The 17,568-nt window shown below is 43.6% G+C and overlaps 2 protein-coding genes across 3 annotated transcripts in view; both read right to left on the bottom strand.

Moving 5' to 3' along the window:
* LOC118368458 (peroxidasin) overlaps nt 1-12,087 on the bottom strand; it is an 85,762-nt gene extending 73,675 nt beyond the window's left edge. For both annotated transcript variants that reach the window (XM_035752577.2, XM_035752578.2), the window contains exon 1: nt 11,813-12,087. In XM_035752577.2, coding sequence (XP_035608470.1) covers nt 11,813-11,997 — 185 coding nt within the window. In that variant the 5' untranslated portion in view covers nt 11,998-12,087. The remainder of the gene's footprint in view (nt 1-11,812) is intronic.
* Nucleotides 12,088-13,033: 946 nt separating this feature from the next.
* Nucleotides 13,034-17,568, bottom strand: part of LOC118369100 (myelin transcription factor 1-like protein) — a 143,531-nt gene continuing 138,996 nt past the window's right edge. Inside the window, exons 22-23 of the mRNA XM_052496942.1 lie at nt 16,387-16,449; nt 13,034-15,612 (exon numbers count right to left, since the gene is read on the bottom strand). Coding sequence (XP_052352902.1) covers nt 15,472-15,612; nt 16,387-16,449 — 204 coding nt within the window. The 3' untranslated portion in view covers nt 13,034-15,471. The remainder of the gene's footprint in view (nt 15,613-16,386; nt 16,450-17,568) is intronic.

The raw sequence follows: 17,568 nt of genomic DNA, 5'->3' as shown, positions 1-17,568 counted from the left end.
TGTCCGCTATTCCAAAAATCCAACTCCACCTACGTGCACGCACACACGCACGCACCTGGATTAACAGAGTGGAGCTTGTAGTAATCTTCATTTATTTAAATTTTTCCACTTAGAAAGTGTTGTAACTATTGGGTTACATAGTTAATGTTTACTGTTAATTGATTGAGCTGTATCTAAAGATATTTGTATTTACAGTTATTTACATATGTACAAGACTAATTGTTTTAGAATTCACATGATGGAGATTGAGAGAACTATGAACATATTTATGTTGTATTGGTTAGTATTGGATTACGCTACTGACTGCAAGTACCAGAATGCCTTGCGACAGTGTAATGGTTTCCTCCTCTTCGTCTGAAGAGGAGAGGGGAGAAGGATCGGAGGACCAATATGCGGCGTGTCCATGGTTGTTTATTTAAACACATAAACTGAACACTCCATACAAAAACAATAAACATAACGTGAATAACCGAAACCGGAAACACAGGCTACCTAAGTATGATTCTCAATCAGAGACAACTAACGACACCTGCCTCTGATTGAGAACCACACTAGGCCGAACACAGAAAAACAACCTAGACACACAAAACATAGAATGCCCACCCAACTCACATCCTGACCAACTAAAACAAACAATTAACACAATAACTAGGGTCAGAACGTGACAGTACCCCCCTCCCAAGGTACGGACTCCGGCCGCAAAACCTGAACCTATAGGGGAGGGTCTGGGTGGGCATCTGTCCGCGGTGGCGGCTCTGGCGCTGGACGTGGACCCCACTCCACCATAGTCTTAGTCCGCCTCTGTGGTCTCCTAGGAACGGCGACCCTTGCCGCCGACCCTGACCTGGGAACCCTAAACAACAGGCCCACCGGACTGAGGGACACCTCTGGACTTAAGGGGTAGCTCAGGACTGAGGGGGTAGCTCAGGACTGATAGGTAGCTCAGGACTGAGGGGTAACTCAGGACTGAGGGGTAGCTCAGGACTGAGGGGCAACTCAGAACTGAGGGGTAGCTCAGGACTGAGATAACTCAGGACTGAGAGGCAGCTCAGGCTGGTTGATGGCTCTGGCAGCTCCTGGCTGGCTGACGGCTCTGGCAGCTCCTGGCTGGCTGACGGCTCTGGCAGCTCCTGGCTGGCTGACACCGCTGGCAGCTCCTGGCTGGCTGACGGCTCTGGCAGCTCCTGGCTGGCTGACGGCTCTGGCAGCTCCTGACTAGCTGATGGCTCTGGCAGCTCCTGGCTGGCTGACGGCGCTGGCAGCTCCTGACTGGCGGGCGGCTCTGGCAGCTCCTTACTGGCGGGTGGCTCTGGCAGCTCCTGACTGGCGGCGGCTCTGGCAGCCCCATGACTAGCGGGCGGCTCAGATGGCGCTGGGCAGACGGGCGGCTCAGATGGCGCTGGGCAGACGGGCAGCTCAGATGGCGCTGGGCAGACGGGCAGCTCAGGCGGCGCTGGGCAGACTGGAGACTCTGGCAGCGCTGGAGAGGAGGAAGGCTCTGGCAGCGCTGGACTGGTGCCTCTGGACTGAGGGGCTCTGGCGCCTCTGGACTGAGTGGCTCTGGCGCCTCTGGACTGAGGGGCTCTGGCACCTCTGGACTGAGGGGCTCTGGACAGGCGGGAGACTCTGACAGCGCTGGAGAGGAGGAAGGCTCTGGCAGCGCTGGACAGAGGGGCTCTGGCGCCTCTGGGATGAGCGGCTCTAGCGCCTCTGGACTGAGGGGCGGAAACTTTGGTAGCGCCGGACAGGCGGGAGCACCTGTATTGATGGGACGGAGAGACAGCCTGGTGCGGGGTGCCGGCACTGGTGGTACCGGGCTGGGGACACGCACCTCAGTGCGAATGCCTTGCATACTATGCCAAATCAACAGCTCTCTCTCTCTTCACTCTCCTCCAATTATATTAACAACTCCTTGAGTGTCTCCTCATCTCCCATCCTTTCACTCTCCTCCAATCTGTCAAATAACTCCTCGACCCTCTCAGACTCAGCCCTCAGCTTAGCCGACTGCTCTGATTCCATCCATGGCTCCTTACGGTAAACAGGGGGAATTGGCTCAGGTCTGACTCCTGACTCCTGACTCTGCCACACTCTCCCTGTGCCCCCTCCCAAGAAATTTTTGGGGCTGTCTCTCGGGCTTACTACCGCGCCGCCGTGCTCGTTTCGCCAACCTCATTCTCATGTAACCCTCCTCACACTGCTTCAGCGAATCCCAGGCGGGCTCTGGCACTTTTCCTGGGTCGACCGCCCACCTGTCTATCTCTTCCCAAGTTGTATAGTCCAGATAATGCTGCCTCTCCTGCTGCTGCTGCTGCTTCTTCTGCTGCTTCTCCTGCTGCTGCTTTAGCTGCTGCTGCCACTTCCTCTGCTGCTTCTGTTGCTTCTCCTGCTGCTGCTTTTGCTGCTGCTGCTGTTGCTCCTGCTGCTGCTGCTTCTCCTGCTGCACCTTGGGACGGCGACACTCCCCTGGCTCTGCCCAGGGTGCTCTCCCATCCAGGAGGCTTGTGTCTTCGGCCGCTGTTGCTGCTCATTACCACGCCGCTTGGTCCTTGTTTGGTGGGTGATTCTGTAATGGTTTTCCTCCTCTTCGTCCGAAGAGGAGAGGCGAGAAGGATCGGAGGACCAATATGCGGCGTGGTAAGTGTCCATGGTTGTTTATTTAAACACATAAACTGAACACTCCATACAAAAACAATAAACGTAACGTGAATAACTGAAACCGAAAACAATACCGTGTGGTGTAAAACACAGACACGGAAACAATCACCCACAAAACAACAGTGAAACCCAGGCTACCTAAGTATGATTCTCAATCAGAGACAACTAACGAGACCTGCCTCTGATTGAGAACCATACTAGGCCGAACACAGAAAAACAACCTAGACACACAAAACATAGAATGCCCACCCAACTCACGTCCTGACCAACTAAAACAAACAATTAACACAATAACTAGGGTCAGAACGTGACAGACAGGGAGTAAGAAAAATGAAAACACGGCAGTTATGTTCACGTGACAAGTGATTATCCTGGCTTTCGGTAGCAATTATATTATTTTATTGTTTTGTAGAATCTAAAGTAGTAAAGTGTAACGTGAACAAGTATTATTGCTAAAAAGAAGCTTTCTTCTCACAACCGACGTCCCGAGTCATTACTTTGAAGATAGTTATTCTATAGAAGAAAATAGTGCCCACTGTGTGTACTGCCGGTAATACTGTGTGGTGTGGTACAGGAACAATATGAAGTTATGAAAAATACCACCCAACCCTATCTGACATCCTTTGATGTCATTATCCAGGAAACTATATTATCAACAGTCACGAATATCTTATTAAGCATTATAAATATTCATGACAAGGGCATAAAAAGTGTATCCCTTCAGCTCTATTTCCTTCCACTGAGGCCCTTCACCAACAACATGTCTGCAAATAGACATGCATGATTAACAACTATGCACGAACAGCCCTGGACATGCATGAAAAAAATCATAAACAAGTCAGGGGGAGAATCTGACCTTTAGGAGACATCCTTAGTTTAACAATCCTGCAATAACGCTATAACAACGCTATGTGAGAAATGCTGCAAAAACGCTGGAACAACTTTAGAATTCAGCAGCTGAGCTGTCCTCCCCCCAACCCCTATAGGACAGCCACAGTAAGAGAGAGACAAGGCGGGTTCCTTTCAAGAACTATCTTCGGCCCAATCTCCCTGTGCAAATGAGCAGAGCTTTGGGGATTTCTGGCTTTGCATTCCATAATGCCGCAGAGACTGAATGCCTTACAAAGCCTGACTGCAGCAAATTCCACACAATGGAGCTACTCTTTTCCCTCCCTCCCTGACTCCCTCTCTCTCTCACTCACTCAGCCCACTGTTGTAAACCATCGATGTCACAAAATAGAGAAGATAAAGGGAGAAAATTAAGGAGGGATTGAGAAAAAAAAATATCACCCCCTGATTCCTGCCCGACTACTAGGTCATTAAATCTACCCAGTAGGGCTCTAAGGACTGCACTTGGGAGGCTCATAAATGTAAAGTCGCAAATCAAGACCATCTTATACAGATGGCAGGTTCCCTGCCTTGTAGTGTGCTGCACAGTTCAACTTCCACCCCACCCCCCATTTGAACCCACCCACCAGGAACCTCCAGCTTCAATCATTGGATGGGCACTCATTCAACCTCTCAGTCTGTCTTGTCACAGTCCATTCAGAACCAGCCGCTGCTCCTGCTCCTGTAAGCTACCACCTTTCTGCCGAAAATGCGGTGAAAAACGAAACTACTTATTGATTCTCCAAAATACAATGCAAAACCTTTGACGTGAAATTAATTCTGATAGCCTGTGAGAGTGAACCAAAGGCTGAGCCTTCACATTTGATCCCGGCCTTTACCTTTACTGTTATTACAAGCCCACTACAGAACAGAGTTTCACAAGGGTTTGTTTGTAGTAATATCGTTAAAAAACACCACATCCACCACAGGGTGTGAGAGTAAAAACACCAAGAAAGGAGCCTATTTGAATACTAAACATTTCATAGAGAGGCAACCTAGGCCATAACAAGCCACTTTATGAGCTAGCACATTGACACATTTACAACGGGGCAGACTCCCCGTTGCCATGGCGTTGCCCATGTGTTTATAATCAGGGTTCACTTTCACAATGTTTAACACATTTCTGCTGTGGATGCCAGACCATGTGACAGCACACAGAAACAAACATACATACATAAATGACAAGAGGCCATTTGTGAGGTTTCAGACAAGACATGAACTATGAAAGTATGCACTGTATGCACTGTAGTATGTCTCATAAACATTCCCCGCATAAAACCTCACCACCGCAAGACAAGATGTCGTCTTGCGCAATGTTCCCTCAAAGAAAATGTGTCACTCAGCAACTTTCAGGTCTGCTGAGCGCAAACTTGAACGTCGTGAAATTTCTGGCACAAGTTTACTGTGAACACTGAGGCTGTACCCGCTTCAAGTTAGTTTTAACAGTGGTCAAGTAGGCTACTCATGAGACTTTTGAGAGAAAAAAAACATGCAGGGCTTTACACGAACCTGTTTATCCACTTGTCCTTTAGACATGAACATGTTGTTATGTTGTTTGATGCAAGATACCACTTTATAAAATTAAATGCATAATTATTCCCCTACCATTATTACAAAGAATCAGACAAATTATGCTGCCCTCTGCCTATTGGCTACTTAGCTTATTCAAGACCGTCTCAAAATACAACACTGCCCCTTTAAGACAAAAAAAAACTATTTTCCTAACTTGCTTTACAAATGTGTCTAGAAATGCACATGTTTTGTGCTCCTGTAGGAAGCATTCCCTCCCCCATTGCTAACTACAAATGATCTATAATTGGGCTAATAACTCACTAACTAGCAAAGGATATGAACAAATGTACAAATGTGCACATGTTGCTACATGTAGCTCTCGCTTTGCTCTCAAAACAAGTGTATCTACTGACGACCTCTCATGCTGTAAAAACAGTCCAGTTCAAAGTGAATGGCAATGGTCTATTTGCATATAGGCCTACTGCATCTCTGATTGGTTATGGCACACCGGTCTGTGTATAAGGCCCTGAGTCGCGCCTGTCAATGCAATAGATTCCTACGCCGATGCATTCTGCCTACATCAAAATCTCTTTGATAGTTCGTTTTGCATACTAAGTCTTGCATAGTTCATTTTGTTTCGGTATGTTGCATTGAAAGTGGCTAATATTGCATTGACTCGAGCACAATTCCCACAGTAAAGGGAAACGTTGGTAGTGTTAGCTAATGTGGAAAACTCTAGAAAGTTGAGTGAAGTTCAATCTCGTGCTTCTCTGCTTGGGCTGATATTTCTTCTGCCCGGCTGTCCCTGGGGAGCTGCGTGTCTGCGAGCAGCTTAGAGGGAACATTGGTCTTGTGTCTTTGTATCTTAAAATGTGTCTTTACACAGCGGAAGCAAGCGGAAGAGCTAGCATCAACAAACGTGGGCCTATACGAGAGGATTCAGGAGAGTGGTTGACAGAATAGAGCTGACAATCCCAGAGCAGGAGTACAGCAGTATCGTCACATAGAGGATGGGCAGTAATTTAGAGGAAGGGCAGTAATTTAGTCCTCCGAGACAACTCTGAGTAAAAACTAAAAAATACCTTACTCCCCTTTTCCCATGGGAAGAGACACATTTAGAGATATAAGATACTTATCTCACAGAAGCCACTGATTTGTTTGAGAGCCTTGAGTGATTGGGCCAGGGTCCCTGAGTTCATTCGAGATTGACATTAGTAGAGAAACAAGCATTACACACACACTGGGCAGGCTGACTAGGCTCAGAACATTCAGACACAGACGCCACATTAGAACTGGGATCAGTCGGAGCTCCAGCCCCAGCTCCAGCCCAAGCTCCATCTCCAGCCCCACCTCCAGCTAGGACTCTTATGGGAGACACAGGCATCTGACACAATGCTGCCTGCCCAGCACTAACCAACCAAAATGTCAAAATCCATCACAGGAGAGAGCTACGAAGGGCTTGATAAAGGGACTAGGGAGAGAGAAAGAGAGTGGGACAGAAAGAGAGAACAACGGGGAGAGTGAACGAGAGGGAGAAAGTAAGAGAGAATACTGTGAAGGAAGAGAGATGTGGAGAGAGAAAATGGGCAAACGTGGTAGATATAGAGCCAGAGAAAGGAGAGGTTGGGGAGATGCTTTCAAACAATAACAAAATACCTTCCCACAGCTCTGAGGAACCTATTAGTGGAACATCTGACGGCAGTGCTCTATGCTGATGAGGAGGAATTTCCACATCAGAGATGGCACACTGCCAGGTCAGGACGAGGAATGCAAAGCCCAGACCTTCAGGGCCTAGCCAGCCAGCAGCATGTCCCCAAATAAACATCTATATACAATGACCCCTGTCTCTAACACCTGTTTCATTAACAACCCAGTCACCTCTGCCCCCCAGCCCTCACAGCCCGCAATCAGCTGACCCCAAGGTGGGAGGGGCCAGTGTTTTTGTCCTGGGACTGTGGCCAAAATGAGTGAAGCTATGAGAAAGGGATTCAATCAAAATGTTGTATTTTTAGCCTCCATACTGGTCAATAAAGCCAATATAAAGTACAAGGCACAGGACTAATGTCATAACTTGGTTCTAACCACGCAAAAATACACTCTACATTTTATCCTTCAAAGGAGCTACTGACTAGTGTCTAATGAGGCTTAAATGTGATCTGCAACTTCATATTCAGGGAGTCAAATATTCCCCACATTCAAGCATTCCTTCAAAAGAGTGCTCGAGTTCTGTTGAAAGGTGCCTTGCAGCCCTGAAGGCCAGGCTTGTGTGCACAATTTACAGTGGAATAATGGAAAGGCAGGGAGAGTCGCAGAGGCTAGCTGAGCTGCATTCATGTTCCAACAAGACTGAGCACAGGCAGGCAGGGCAAAGCGACAGGTGGCTTGCTTAGTTCAAACCCCAGCGAGCATGAAAAACTTGTCAAACTGACACATGATTTGCTCTCCACAGCCCTCCTCTGAACAACACTCAACAGTGACAGATTCAGAGGCATCCAAAGGAGGGAAGAAGAAGAAGAAGAAGAAGAAGAAGAAGAAGAAGAAGAAGAAGAAGAAGAAGAAGAAGAAGAAGAAGAAGACGAAGACGAAGAAGAAGAAGAAGAAGAAGAAGAAGAAGAAGAAGAAGACGAAGAAGAAGAAGAAGAAGAAGAAGAAGAAGAAGAAGAAGAAGAAGAAGAAGAAGAAGAAGAAGCTGGCTCAGCACACCAAACCATAAAACAGTTCCCATGGCAGAGGGGACGTTGACGTGTCCTGGGCATCTTGCAGAGTTGGCAGGGAGAGCAGTGCTCTGTGGCTGTAGGTATGGCCCATTGACTCCCTTTGAGGCTGGCCTGGAAGCTTGCATACATACAGTACCAGTCAAAGGTTTGTACACACCTATTCATTCCAGGATTTGTCTTTATTTTTTACTCTTTTCCACATTGTAGAATAATAGTAAAGACATCAAAACTATGAAATAACACATACGGAATCATTTAGTAACCAAACAAGTATTAAACCAATGAAAACATATTTTATATGTTTAAAAAAACTTGAATGAGTAGGTGTGTCCAAACTTTTGACTGGTAGTGTATGTTAGGGAGGCTAATTCTGTGCACGCGGTGGTGCCCGTCGTTGAGGCTGAGTTTTTCCTTTGTGCCCAGCTTCCTGCCTGAAGGTCTTTATTTTCACAGATGTACGCAGGTTTCGGAAACGTGTCAAAATCACAAGGGTCAATTAAAAACAAGAGGGCACATATTCCAGAGATTGGACTGTTCTGGAGTTTCAGAGCTGTGTGTGTGTTTTCTGTCTGGCTGTTCGCTGGCACTTTCAGTCTTTAGCTGCCTCCAGCGGACCTATCAGGACCTATCAAAGAAGTGCATAAGTGGCAGTACTGCTGAAGGCACCATGGTCACAAACGGTGCTTCCATTCATCTGAGACATATTTAAACCAGTTTTACCCTCTAACATAGACCCATGCCTGCCTACTGACCCTTTAATCTGGTTCTCCAAGAAGCCAATGACACATCCATGACAATACTACCTTGCAATATGCTGAATAGATTATATAATAACAGCCTATAGGGAGGTGGTCAGAGACCTGGCAGTGTGGTGCCAATATAACAACCTCTACCTCAATGTGATCAAGACAAAGGGGATGATTGTGGACTACAGGAAAAGGAGGGCCGAGCACACCCCCATTCTCATTGACAGGGCTGTAGTGGAGCAGGTTGAGAGCTTCAAGTTCCTTGGTGTCCACATCAACAACGAACTGTCATGGTCCAAAGACACCATGACAGTCGTGAAGAGGGCACGACAATGCCTATTCCCCCCCAGGAGAATAAAATAATGTGGCATCGGTCCTCAGATCCTCAAAAAGTTACACAGCTGCACCATCGAGAGCATCCTGACTGGTTGCATCACCGCCTGGTATGGCACCTGCTCGGCCTCCGACCACAAGGCACTACAGAGGGTAGTGCGTACAGCCCAGTACATCACTGGGGCCAAGCTTCCTGCCATCAAGGACCTCTATACCAGGCAGTGTCAGAGGAAGGCCCTACAAATTGCCAAAGACTCCAGACACCCTAATCATAGACTGTTCTCTCTGCTTTCGCATGGCAAGCGGTACCAGAGCGCCAAGTCTAGGTCGAAAAGGCTTAACGGCTTCAACCCCCAAGCCATAAGACTCCTGAACAGCTAACTAAACGGCTACCCAGACTATCTGCATTGACCCCTCCCCCCATGTTTACATTGCTGCTACTCTCTGTTTATTATCTATGCATAGTCACTTTACCTCTACCTCTATGTGCCCCAGCACATTGACTCTGTACCGGTATCCCCTGTATATAGCCTCTACATTGACTCTGTACCGGTACCCCCTGTATATAGCCTCCACATTGACTCTGTACCGGTACCCCCTGTATATAGCCTCCACAATAACTCTGTACCGGTACCCCCTGTATATAGCCTCCACATTGACTCTGTAACAGTACCCCCTGTATATAGCCTCCACATTGACTCTGTAACAGTACCCCCTATATATAGCCTCCACATTGACTCTGTAACAGTACCCCCTGTATATAGCCTCCACATTGACTCTGTACCAGTACCCCCTGTATATAGCTTCCACATTGATTCTGTACCAGTACCCCCTGTATATAGCCTCCACATTGAGTCTGTACCGTAACACCCTGTATATAGCCTCCACATTGACTCTGTACCGTAACACCTTGTATATAGCCTCCACATTGACTCTGTTCCGGTGCCCCCTGTATATAGCCTCCACATTGACTCTGTACCAGTACCCCCTGTATATAGCTTCCACATTGACTCTGTTCCGGTACCGCCTGTATATAGCCTCCACATTGACTCTATACCGTAACACCCTGTATATAGCCTCCATATTGACTCTGTACCGTAACACCCTGTATATAGCCTCCACATTGACTCTGTACCGTAACACCCTGTATATAGCCTCCACATTGACTCTGTACAGTAACACCCTGTATATAGCCTCCACATTGACTCTGTACCGTAACACCCTGTATATAGCCTCCACATTGACTCTGTTCCGGTACCCCTGTATATAGCCTCCACATTGACTCTGTACCGTAACACCCTGTATATAGCCTCCACATTGACTCTGTTCCGGTACCCCCTGTATATAGCCTCCACATTGACTCTGTACCGTAACACCCTGTATATAGCCTCCACATTGACTCTGTTCCGGTACCCCCTGTATATAGCCTCCACATTGACTCTGTACCGTAACACCCTGTATTTAGCCTCCACATTGACTCTGTACAGTAACACCCTGTATATAGCCTCCACATTGACTCTGTACCGTAACACCCTGTATATAGCCTCCACATTGACTCTGTTCCGGTACCCCCTGTATATAGCCTCCACATTGACTCTGTACCGTAACACCCTGTATATAGCCTCCACATTGACTCTGTTCCGGTACCCCCTGTATATAGCCTCCACATTGACTCTGTACCGTAACACCCTGTATTTAGCCTCCACATTGACTCTGTACAGTAACACCCTGTATTTAGCCTCCACATTGACTCTGTACCGGTACCCCCTGTATATAGCCTCCACATTGACTCTGTTCCGGTACCCCCTGTATAGCCCCGCTACTATTATTTTATTGTTGCTCTTTAATATTTTTTTGTTTTGTATTTATTGTTTACTTCAGTTTATTTAGCAAACACTTTCTTAACACTTATTTTTTCTTAAAACAGCATTGATGGTTGGGCTTGTAAGTAAGCATTTCAATGTACGGTCTACACCTGTTGTATTCAGCGCATGTGACAAATAACATTTGATTTGAAATCAACTAAGCCATATTGGTTAAGGGCCATCCACTTGCAGTCCAACAGGCTTAATTAAGCAAGCGCTTGGAGGAAAGGTCATCCCATGGTGCAGGTTCTCACAAAGCTCACATGCAGAGAACTATATTAGGCTTTACAATACCCCATATGATCCAACAACGTAAATTCAACGTCTAGTTTTTATATTTATATTTGGTTGAGTTGTCAACTAATGTGAAATCAACGTGAAATCAAACAAACCTGTCACCCTGTCATTGGATTTAGGTTCAACCTTGGGTGAAAAAAAGATGAAATTCCCTTATGTTGATTACTTTTTGCAAACTTTTCCATGTTGATTCAACTTCATCACATTACATTTTTACATTTTACATTCTGTGGCTGACTTCGATAGCTGCCTAACCCCCCAAAAAACGTCCAGTAGGGCCTAGCTCAGTCACTGGCAGACGTCAAAGGTGTCTTGGAACTTTACTAAGGCACGTCCCTTCCAATGGCTTTGCAACCGTTGACCTCTTTTCCCTAATGTGGGTAGCCTATAGGCTGAAGTTTTTCTTTAGTGAGTCACCTGAATAAACCAATGCAAGACAGATAACGAACAAGCATATGTATAAGATAAGCCTAAAAAAACTAAATCCATGTGATGAGGAACTTACAAACGATCAAAACTCACAGACTCCATCATTGCAAATTTGAATAGGCAACCAGAATGGTGGTCTGGTCCCAAAGATGACAGTAGCTCTTCTCATCTTGCTTTCTCAACTGTGCTTTAGATACGGAAATATTAGATAACGTCTAACTGTTTAAATTATTATACACCAACATAAGAGATCGTATAACCATCTCAAAGCGCTTGGGTTGATGTGACTCCTCCAGAAATCAGTGCATTCATTCCGTTCCCTCCATCGCCTACTAACTTTTCCCGTTAGATACAATGTAATGTTACTTACAGGATGGTTGTCGACGGAGCAACAGCAGGTACGGTTTCCAGGTTTAAATGCATACATCTCACGGTAGTTCGAAAACATAAACACCGACTTGGACAAGAATATACAGGCTGCGGGCCACTGGCGACCAAAATCAGTGCTACCGCGACTACAAAAGGGGATACGACTTGACCCGTCCACAGCGCCATTGCTCGGGAGTCAGCAGCGCAGAGAACACACCGCCAGCAACCCCTCTTGCCGAAACTAACATCGGCTGAGTTATAGTAAAGCTAGGGAACTCAGCTGACTGAGTGAGCGAAAGAGACAAAGAGAGAGAGAGAGAGAGAGAGAGAGAGAGAGAGAGAGAGAGAGAGAGAGAGAGAGAGATCTAGGGCAGTGTTACAAATTATGTTGGACAGGGGAGAAACTCTAACTAATGGAAAGCCTGGTTAATAAAATTATACTTTGTAGCCTGCATCTGTATAGAGATGTCCGATTTAAAAAAAATAATAATATATGTAGCCCACTAAATTAGTGATACATACAGTTAAGCGATACCAATTTTGCTTAATACTATTAAAAAGAATGATGTAATAAATAAATAAATAAACGTGTAAATTGCTTATTCAGATGTTATTCCCATATAACCTGGAAATTATTCCCTAAAATGTTGCCTGTTTGTCTCTCACTGGGTGGAAAGCACTCTATTGATACTCTATTGATGTGCCTATTCTGAGCCAAATATGCAAACAGATTGCCATAGAATTATATGGTTTGGGACGTTATAATGGTTTAGGACGTTATAACGGTTTAGGACGTTATAATGGTTTAGGATGCAGGTAAAAAAAAACGTTTGTCCAAGAGATATATGACGTTATACAGTGCTCTGTGCTGCTCTCTGCTGGTTTTCCTGTGGATTGACAATGGTACTTGTTACAGTACTTCTAACAAACCACCCACTCCACTTTATAGCCGTCAAAATAAACGTCAAATTTATCACATAGCGTAAAGTGAATCCCAAGAAAGCTTTATTCTTATTTATTTATTCTTATTGCAAAACATCAGGATTGTCGAGGAATAAAACAACCTAGAGATTCTCTTGTGTATTGAAAAAACCCATGTGAATGAATGCAGCCTTTAGCGAATGGGTTCCAAGAATGATGGGTTTTACGCACTGAATTAAGAGCACGAACAAGGATGATGACCAAGGATGATGACCAAGGATGATGACTAGACATCAAAGCGTACAGGCCTGTGGCAACACAATTTTTCTTTATTCAGAGTAAGATGTGTTCAACATCCAGCATGACAAAATTTTTACAAAGTTCACAATTTAAAAATGAAATATCACAGCAACTTGTGATCTCACACATTTATAGCAAAATTAAAATGTCAACAAATCCATGCTGTGTAGTACAAAAATAAATTAAACTTCAGTTCCACAGAGAGCACAATAGTTTATACAAAATCCTGTCTTCGTTAATGAATACTTAAATCAACCTCAAAATGAACAAGATAGAATAAATAAACTCTGATGAATTCACAATAATTTAGATGAAAATTCAGCATTCTAATATGTGACAACTTTTGTGTCCCCTATGTAAATATTCACAGAAAACTTTTTTCAAATGTGATTTTATGTACCAACGGTAGATGAGCAGCCGGTTTGTGCTTTAAATCCCTTTCCATTGTACTGATAATGAGAATGAATTCAAGAACTGATACTAACTAGTACTCTACTGAAAGCATTACTATATTGGCAAAAAGCTGCAGACACGATGCTGTGGAGAAAGGCATATGCAGCCATTGACAAAGGAGCCCTAAAAGAGGACGTAAAAGTACAATAGATGAGATCAGTTGAACAACAAGCACCTTTGCATTAGCTCTTAAAAGGCAAATTCTCAACATGGTCGTTAACAACTAATAACACAACAGAAAGACGGGCCGCATACAGACATGGAGCTGCATCCCCCGATTCAGAGTTTTAAAAAAAAGAGAATACGCCCTCAATTTTATTTTTTATTTTATTTTTTACCTTTAATTGATTGACTATTTAATTTGTACAGTGATTAGATATAAAGTGCTGCTGGGGATTATTTAATACTCATATAACATACCGAAATGAAATAGCATCATTGTTTAACATTTGTTAATACAGTATTAGTGGTATGGTTATAATCATAATTTCTGATTCAAATCCCTGTAGTCTCCTTCAGTGGAACTAATTCATCACCTAGTGGCTTCAAGCAGTTATTTGCTCCAATCGTGTTTCAAAGGAACACCTGGAAATTGCACGCCGCCACATGTTAGGATAGTATCTGTAGGACAAGTGCAAATAGTCTACTGGCACATAAGTGGGGACAATGACCCTGTAAGTCCCGCTCTTTCTCATACTCTAGTATAAATACTCTTTACAAAACTCTTGTTACTCTCCGCTTAGGCTCTCAGGTACTGCTTTAGTTTCTGTAGAAACATCAAAACATGGAAACAAAGGTGTCCTTGTGCAAAACTGTATGTAAAGAAAGTGGAACTCGTAAAGCATCTTTCATCTTTAAAACTGAATGTTCAACTTAAATACTTTTTTGTATTGAAAGGTTTAGGTTTATATAACATTTTATATTTGACATATAGTGAAAAGATTCCTTTGTCCCCCCCACCCCCTATGTTTATAAACAGGTAATTGCATATACCCCCCCAATTTGCTTTTGCCTCCCATATCTATTATAAACATATGATTTAGAGATACATTGCTGAGCCATTGCCCGTTTGTAGCAACATAAGTTTTGACATTTGAACCAGAACTAATACTAAATGCTAGAATGATGCCTTGATACTATTTCCGTTATACATCACATTGTTGCTGATTGAATGACAATAGGTATCTACCAACACAAAAGATCAAGAGTGAATAGTCCTTTTCAAGACAATGGGATTTCCACCATTGGGTTTCCGTGTCATGATGTTTACAATAAAACTATAACATTCATACAAACATCAAGTCAGTTTCTTTCCATACTCATTTCCAACACCTATTAAAAATGCCCCCACCTACAGCTACCAACCTTTAAAAAAGGTTTCAAAAAAAGTACTTTGCAACCAAGTCTTGCTATTCAACGATCTGCACACAAGAAGAAGAAAAAACATCTTTAGAATTCCAAAATCATCCATTGAGGAAAAGATCATTGAAAAGTAGCTACCTCCTTGCAGTTCCCTCTTGATTTTTGTTTTTGTTTTCACTGTCCAGAGCAGCTTTTTCATCTAAAATCTTCATCATCAAGCATTAAAAATAACTAAAGTCCTATGTTAATCAGCTTACTGTCCAGAAATATACACAAAAAATGTGCATACACGAGCAGCTAGAAACATTACATCACACTATTTCAGCTCATACAGTATGAAAACGTACAAAATGTGAATGTCTTCAAAAACTATTCTGCCACTTACTTTTTCTTCTCATCAAAGCAAGACAAAAAAAGAAAAATCATTATGAACTTTTCTAAGCATAACATTTCTTTTTTTTTTTCAAGATCAAAAATCTGTATCTAACACTGTATGATAAGTTACAGCAGCAAACCATGAGGCGTCATCCTATCATGTCACTTCTAGTTCTTTCCTGTGGATGTTGTTTTCCTTCACTCCTCTTTGAGAAGAAGCTCTGGCGTTTGCTGGGCTAGCGGGCTGGGCTACACTTGGATTCCTTGCACCGCTTGTTTGATGTTTTCCAGCAGGGCTTTGTTCTCAGGGCTCTGGTACTGCTCCTGGTTGGTGTACATGTCTGTTAGCGTGGTCACGTAAGCATCAAAGTTCTGATCGCTGATCGGCTCCTGTGAAACATTTCAACAACACCAGAATTAGGTGAGATCATAAGAAAAAGAGGTGAAATAGGGGGAACAGAAGACAGGCCTAAAAAAAAAACTCTAAAGTCATCCTTTGAGGAGCTTAGCCTTACAAACAGTTTTTTAACCAACATGTTTTACCACAGATAAAACCACTTGAAACAAACTATTCTCTGAACTAGGCCTTTTCATATTTAAATGCTCTAAAAGTGATAGTCATCGAAATAAGGTGTCTTGCAACAGGTTAAAGGCTGAGAGGTGGTGGTTTTACACAAAGATGATCCACACAGAGTAAGATGTCATGCAGCGATGTCCACGTTGGGAAAATAGGGTCATGCTGCAGTGTCTATACGCATTGTATGTACATGCACTTTGCAACCAACAAGGGCACTTTCATTTAGCTAAATCAAGCTTTTTCTATTCAAATAGATGATCATTGCGGTTAGGACATTTGGAAAAAAAAGGAAAATTCAGGAATGGAAGTGATTGAGGATTTTTTTTTTTTTAAATCGCATCAAGAGATGTAAGATGACTGGAAAAAAGACAAGGTCACCCCGAATAAAAAACAGATTGACATGGGAAAGACAATAGGAGGACATGCATGGGAGAGATTCTGAACCAGACAGATGACTAACTCTACTGACTATTAGGGTGGCACTGACACGAGTAGCATATTATAGTGTCCAGATGAGGAAATAAAGAGCAGGATTAACAGAAGGAAAAGCAGTGTTAGAGTAAGAATATGACGAATGTTTGTCTTACTATCTGATGCATCTGTAAGCAGCTGTTATTTCTAATGGGAGCCTCTTTGTATGCAAGCGGTTTCTATGGGGGGGGGGGGAAGGTTAGTTACTGTTAGTTGGTGCCTAGTTACTGGTACTCTCTCAAACAATCACTAGACGGTAGCATTGTAGCTGCAGTACCAACAGCACATCTAACTAAATGTAACTTTGAAGGAAGTAAAGGCAAGACAAAGCAAAGCATACAGTACAAGAATACATGTGTGGTAGCGAACTGGGCCTGCAACTGAATCCAACTCACAACAAAGTCAGAATGATCATAGCATCTGGAATGGTACCTTATTGTGTTCATACACAAAGGTTACACATTTTTATATGAAGAGATATCGTTTAAAAAAAATTAAACTATGATAAATGGCAGCATTATGGCTTATAAGAAAATGGCAAAATGGCCATTTGTGAATAACACGGGCATCAGTCATAGTTTTTGGATCAGTGATATTTTGTCCTTCTTTTTCTAAAGACTATAGGGATTTTTATTTATGGATTCTTATGGAGAAAGGCTGTTTTTGGCATGCCCTAAAATACTTTTAGTCCTACAGTAAAAACAGACCTGCAATCATAGCATCACATGTACTCTGTACTATGAAAATCCATGATAGATCAACAAGTTAGTTTGTTGAATTTGCAAACATAATATAGCCTGTAGCTACAGAGAGAGTCAAAACGGTAGACTAAGTTTCCATTGCACTGAGAACAGGCAGGTACAGAAGATAGCAATATTTGATAAACATTTTAGTTTAAGACTGCCTTTCCAATCTGTCTATATGTTGGATATCAGAAAACGTTATCAGCAGGCTGTTGTTTGGTCACCATTGTAAGTCTCTGCATGTAGAAATGGACCCCTAATTCATAACACAAGCCTCATATACAGTGTCTTCGGAAAGTATTCAGACCACTTGACTTTTTCCACATTTTGTTAGGTTACAGTCTTATTTTAAAATGGATTACATCGTTATTTTCAGGTCTCTTCAGAGATGTTCGATCGGGTTCTAGTCCGGGCTCTGACTGGGCCACTCAAGGACATTCAGAGACTTGTCCCAAAGCCACTCCTGTGTTGTCTTGGCTGTGTGCTTAGGGTTGTTGTCCTGTTGGAAGGTGAACCTTTACCCCAGTCGGAGGTCCTGAGCACTCTGAAGCAGGT

This window comes from Oncorhynchus keta, chromosome 35, assembly GCF_023373465.1.
Source record: "Oncorhynchus keta strain PuntledgeMale-10-30-2019 chromosome 35, Oket_V2, whole genome shotgun sequence".
Lineage (NCBI taxonomy): Eukaryota > Metazoa > Chordata > Actinopteri > Salmoniformes > Salmonidae > Oncorhynchus > Oncorhynchus keta.
This window is presented reverse-complemented; position numbering and strand designations above follow the sequence as displayed.